The sequence below is a fragment of the Eurypyga helias genome, unplaced genomic scaffold, assembly GCF_000690775.1.
Source record: "Eurypyga helias isolate BGI_N326 unplaced genomic scaffold, ASM69077v1 scaffold15254, whole genome shotgun sequence".
Classification (NCBI taxonomy): Eukaryota; Metazoa; Chordata; class Aves; order Eurypygiformes; family Eurypygidae; genus Eurypyga; species Eurypyga helias.
Genome location: NW_010248424.1, coordinates 63,016 through 69,275, shown reverse-complemented (window position 1 = coordinate 69,275; position 6,260 = coordinate 63,016). Strand labels below are relative to the sequence as shown.

At 40.2% G+C, this 6,260-nt stretch overlaps 1 protein-coding gene across 1 annotated transcript in view; it reads left to right on the top strand.

Annotated features, from left to right (window-relative positions):
- Positions 1–890: 890 nt before the first annotated feature.
- The window catches only part of IARS (isoleucyl-tRNA synthetase), a gene marked incomplete at its 5' end in the record, with an annotated part of 52,307 nt that continues 46,937 nt past the window's right edge, over positions 891–6,260 (top strand). The window contains 2 exons of the mRNA XM_010151048.1: positions 891–964; positions 1,313–1,507. Of these exons, the coding sequence (XP_010149350.1) occupies positions 891–964; positions 1,313–1,507 (269 nt within the window). The remainder of the gene's footprint in view (positions 965–1,312; positions 1,508–6,260) is intronic.

The window sequence follows — 6,260 nt, the reverse complement described above, 5'->3', positions numbered from 1 at the left end:
CTCTCGGTCAGCTCCTCATCCATTTAACTCCCTCCCTGTCAGCTCTGTCAGAATCCATTTTTTTCCCTTGGCAATTCTGAATTGGACTGATAGCATGTGGGGCTGGGTCACCAAAATCCAGGCTTGTACTTCAGCTTGTGGCTTGTGAATCCTGCCAGATGAGAGGAGGCCACAGGACTCTGGGAGGGGTTCAACTGGGTTATCACATAATGTAGAAAAAGCTTGGCTTTTCTCCTTTCCTACACAGTTCTTCAGAATCATTTGTTTCATCAACACTTTGTGATGTCAGTGCAAGTCTGTTGCCGAAACGTTTTGCTTCTCTCAGTGTGTTGGTACAATAAAAACAAGAAAAATCTGTACCTTTCTTAACAACCCTTTGCTAGCTGTGACACTTTTTTCACTTTACATAAGATGCCATTAATGTGAACAGTTTAGCGTACCTGGAATGGAACACTTAGACTCAATTATGAGCAATTTAGCTGTTTACCTTCAGAAGAGAAACCTGGGTCTGAAACTCCTATTCCTATAAAAGTCAGGATCATTGAATTTTCAGGGGCGATTTTGTTGTGGGTTGTTTGGAGGGGAAAAAAACCCAAAACCAAACCCAACCAACCAACAAACCACCAGCAAATTCCCACCTTTTTTTGATATCTGACAACATGCTTATTCCTTGTAGTTTCTGATCATTCTGACATGAATTGCATTAAATCAGAGCAGTGGTTTCTAACATCTTTTGCTGCTTTGTTAGATTTGAGGAAGGGAACCTTGTAGAAAATTTTTGTTGGCTTTTGAGCTGTATCAGCTACAAGTCTCCTCTCTAGTGTTTAAAAAAAATAAAAATGGCTAGCGTATGCAAATAACTGACTAAACTTCTTGGGTTTTTCTTCCAGGTAGTTTGTATTGGTTCAATGGCAGAACTGGAAGAGCTGTCTGGAGTGAAAGTCACTGATCTCCATCGAGAAAGGTTGGTCACAGGGACTGTTAACTAGTTATTAACAGTAGTTGAGTAGACATAAGAATTACTGGTTTTCTTTGCCCAAATCTTGAGAAACATTAAGGGAAAAGAGAAAAGTAGTAAAAGGACTTGTGATTAATATGTATAAATTCTCCTTTCTTCTGCCTTAGACAGTGTTAATGCAAAAAATTCTCTAAAATAGCTTTAAATTATAAAAATTATCAAAGGAAATGCTGGCCTTTTGAAGAATCATTAAAATTAAATCCAAAACTCCTGTCTCACCTCATGTGCAAGCATAACGTTAACTTTTTGTGCTAATTCTTGTTTAGAATTTGTCAATCTTTTTCTTTCCCATAGTATTGATCACCTAACTATCCCTTCACACTGTGGCAAGGGCTTGCTGCATCGGGTCCCTGAAGTGTTTGATTGCTGGTTTGAGAGTGGAAGCATGCCTTATGCACAGGTCCATTATCCATTTGAAAACAAAAAAGAACTTGAAGAGGCTTTCCCTGCTGACTTCATTGCTGAAGGCATTGACCAAACCCGAGGATGGTAATTTTCTGCCACTTCATGTGATATTATTGCCCTGCATCCGACACCGTTACATTTGGATGATCTTTTAATGTTGTGTAGATAAGTGTCTGATTTCTTTTTTCAGAAAATGCGAGGTATTCTAAATGTTGGTGACAAATGTTGCAGAAAGACAACATGATAGCAAGCAATCTCCCTGGTTCTTGTGGGAAACATCATTAGGTAATAGGGCAGATCTTTAGCCTGGTAAGGAAGAATCTCGGCAGTTGAATTATCACAGAACTTGAATTACTTACTAGAAACGGAACAGCAGTTGAGTCAGTTGAAATGGAAGTCAGTGTTTTGAGGATTTCAAGACAATGTATAGTTTAGTAATTTTTGCCCCCTAGATTAAATCTGAATTTTGGTTTTATATGAGTGGGGAAAAACAAATTAAGTCAAACCTTATGTTGTTAAGACCTTATAGTTTAAAAGAATCAAATCTTCTAACTGTAAACTTCATCTGCTTATTTGTTTCCTCTTTGGATAAGTGCTTTTCAGTCATTGATTAATATATTTCTCTGATGTCAGAATTTCTCTGGGTAATGTTCTCATGCATGCATATAATTTTAGCTTTGGTATTTTAAATGTTTATTCTGTTTTTGAAGTTCGAGGTTGGCTGTGAAAACTGACAGATTTTTTAAGATTAATTTTTGTGTTTTCTAGCTTTGTACATTTGACTATGCACAAGTAGAACTCTTCTATCCAGTAACTTCAGTCATTACAGAAACTACATTTCTCTGGAGCATTGTTGGCACCTTCTTTTGCCCACTCCTCCCCAACGCACCAACCAGGCAACCCAAACGCAGCAGCAGGCAGTGGGCTTTGGTGTGTTTGTGAAGCCGAGAGCAAGGTTTTACATATTCTCAAAAGCCTGGAGGCTTGACCAAGGAAACATTTCAGGGATGATGCTAGCATCAAAATAAGTTTCACGAATATAGCAAAAGGTGTCTGCACTTTGCAGCCCCTTACTTGTGATGCAAAACATCGAGGTCCTCAAAAAGGAAGGTAGTTGGCGAGTTTGGCAGTTAGGGAGGGACCACTTAAGTCTCACTTAGTGACTCCTCAGGGCATATTACGTACTTTTCAGAGTATAGCTGTGCCTTACCTGTTGGTGCTCTGTGTAGTGTTTGCAGTGGGTCTGCAAAGCAGTACTTGACAGAGGTCAGAATTGGGGCAACCTGATGCACTCAGTTAAAATTGGCCTCTTATATGTATAGTGATTTTTTTTTTTTTTTTTTTTAAATCTCTTCACACACCACCACATCCCAGTCCCCCCCCAAAGCAGTCTTTGCTAGGCCATCAGTTTGTGTTGAGCTTTAACTTTGTGCTCTCTGCAGTTGTATATCACAGCTTATTAGTCATGGTGCTTTTCAGTGTTAGTATACAAGTAAGTACTCTTGAGGAGCAGGAAACCCGGTGGTGCACGTCCTGATCTCCTCTGCCTTGTGCCTGCTGCTCTTTGGGCAGTGTTGGATCCGCTATATACAGTGAACCCAACATTTCTTCACTTACTTTTTCCTTGCTGTTGCGTATAGCATGTGGATACAGCACTGTTAATTTGACAGATGCTAATTAGGAAACATTAAATATAAAATGATATGTTCTGTTATATTTAAACAATAGCTGTTTCATCTTGAAAAGTGATGGGTTTCGTTTCTCTGAGAGCAGAACCGTGTACTCTGCAGCAGCTGTGCTTTGGGGACCGGGGGGGTCTAGTACAGTGTTAGAATGCAAAAAAATAACTTTAAAAGTTGTAACACTAGTGATTCCACCTATTACTCTTTCTGCAACATTGTTCATTTTGCCCACAAAAGGAGAATGAAAGCTTAGTTTTCCTTCTTTTTTTATTCTTTATTTCTATCTGAAAAGTAGAAAACTCTGCTTTTTTTTTTTTTTAAAGAAAAGATGCGAATGACAGACATACAAAAGGCATGCAAAAAGCATGGTCAGAAACTGATTTTGTCCCTGCTACATTTTATAAAGAAAAAAGGCCATTGATTGTAACTGAGATGCCAAAAAATGAAAACAAATTTAAAAGAAATTAACAATATGTAATCATTCTCACCCTGTGCAAGGGGGCTACTGCATTATGAAAGTTGAGCAGAATTAAAAATGGCTTGGGGTTTTTATGTAGATAGGTAATCTGTTGCTGCTTTTACAATTCCAGCAAAAATACAGGAGGAATGATAGCTTTTAGGTTTCAGTGTTTAGCTATTGGAGATTGGGATGTCATGGTAGATTAGTATCTGTCACACATGCTTGCTGCAGTGTTCCTTTTAGTGCTATCCTTTGAAGCATGTGTGGGAGACAAGACAGATGAAAAAGTAAGCCTGATCTCCTGTGTGTCCAGTGAAGCTCTCTAGTGCCATTGTGACTTTCACGCAAGTTGGCCTTTTTGTAGTGTGATATGAACGTACAGCACAGTGCAACATCTGGATCTGCTAACTACCAGGTTTTCAGTTGATAATGTTCTGTTATTTTTTTAAACAGTAAATGTAACCTGTGGCTAAGCCACTCTTGCCCTTGCCTTAGTAGGCTGAACTGAATCATCTCACTAATTCAGCTGAAGATTGGCCCTGGAAAAATAACAAGAGGAGTCCAAGCTGGTGCTAATGCCAGTGGTGACTGTGGGTGTAGAGATACACCCGCTGTGCTTCAGTTTGAGCCCATGGACTTGGTTCTGTACTGTAGGCAGTGTGCAAATGGAGACTTCCGCATTAGTCTGGAGTGGACTGATTTTTGTATTTAACATTGGCATATGAGTTACTGTAAGCCTTCACCATACCCGGCTCTTTCTCACCTCTTTGTGGGTGGAATATCAAAACACTTGCCTCAATAGGTGATGCTCACACCTTTCCCACAGTGCTGTGTCTGTTAATAGGCTGGTGCTTTGGTAACAGCCAGTGTTCTGTGACTTGCAGAAGAGTGCTTTTGTTTTGTGAAAGGAAGAAGGAATTAAGATATGAGGTGGTCAGCTTTTTTTGCTAGAAGGGAAAGCTATTTCAGGCTGTTCTTGGGAAGGAATCTCCTAAAACTGTTAGGCTTTTAGTTACCTTTTCCTAAGCCTTGGGAGAAATGAGGATGTTTTGAAGAGAAGGCACATGTATCTTTCTGCCGGTATGACAGCACTGTATCATCATAGACTTAAGTGAACAAGCAGCTGGTGAGCTCTGAAGTGTTAACAGCATACTACGTGACTTCTTTATTTGAAGCATTCCGTATCGTCTCACGATTCAGAATGAAGATTGGTTTTTGTGTGAGAGACTGCAGCTGACACATCAGTGAAATGAGGGCTGGTAGGTGGTGAAAGCTCGGGAGGTGGAGGTCTGGTTTTTCTGTTTGTCCTAACAGAAAAAGGGAAAAAGTGAGGGGAGACAAGGAAAAAATAATGTGACCAAGATGATGAGCCACGAGAGTGGTCTTCTTGATGACTTTCTGCATGAAAATGGGAGAGCTGAGTAGTTGTTGTTAAGGCCAGAGTAAACAAATGCTACAGTAGCTGGGTCGCAAGACTGGCGGCAGTTTGGCCAGATGGGTAGGAAAGGCTCAATCTCTGACTGTATATGGTGAGATGCAGCAAGATCGATAGTCATGGTCAGAACGTGGTGACCTCCAGGGAATTCACAGCTGGAGGGTTTTAGCATGACCAGGTTTATGAATTTACCCACAGTTGTTCAAGGAAGGAGAAAACAGGATGGGAATGCTTTCTCCCTTCTGTGGGGAGTGGAAGAGGAGGGAAGAAGAGCCAAGAAGTGGACTTCTGTCTCCGTGGTGTTAAGGTTTTTACTGTTGTTTTGGCTGACAGCTCTGTGTCTGCAAGGACATGACCAGGAGCAGACTGAGATTTGGAGAATGGAAGATGAAGCAGCAGAGAGAAGTTGAGGGAGTTGTCAGAAACAAATGTGTATGTGGACAAGATATTTCAAAAATAAGGTGCAGAGAGGAACTTCTTTTAAAATACTCGCAGTGAACGGGGTGAATTGTGTTTTAAAGGATAATCAGAAGGAATGAGAAGAGTTGTGTCAGAATGGCATGTAAACCAGTGATCACAGGATCTCAGAGACAGTCTTGTAACTCACTCCTGAGGCTCCTTGGGTTTGACAATGCAAATAATGTAAAATTTGTGAAAGTTCATGGATGTGTTTTTTCAGTGCCAACAGTCAGTCTGTACAATTTTCGTAACACAAACACAGTTGAAATCTCTTCTAGTTAGTTCTGCTTTGTTCTTTCTAATTGCAAATACACTTGCTCTAATATAAGAATTAGTGACCAGTTTGCAGAGAGCCATGGGAGTTTGTCAGTGAGGTACCTTCATATTAATGCTGAAGAAGTACTGCTTTGTCTGTAATGAACTGTCAGCCTCATAGGCTTGAGGTGTCAGTCATCTGAGCGAACGCTCAGGTATTTGGGTTTAGGGGTTTTAAGAAAGTTAAAAATGAAAACGGGGGTTTTGAGTGCATGTGCTATTGCAGGTGGAGGAGTGTTGGTTAAAATACATGAACTTAAAATGCAGTTTAATAGAACTTGTATCCTGCAGTGTGAATTGAGGTGATTTGAAGAGTTAAAAGCCTGCTGGAGAGATAAGCATCAGAGTGTTCATGTAAGCCACTTAATAAATGCAGTAATGCACACAGCAACCTTTACAGAGCTTTTGGACCCTCAAGTGTCACAATAATGCTTTTGCAATTACAGGCAGCTTTTTGATGAAAACTACTTCGGAATATACAGATGG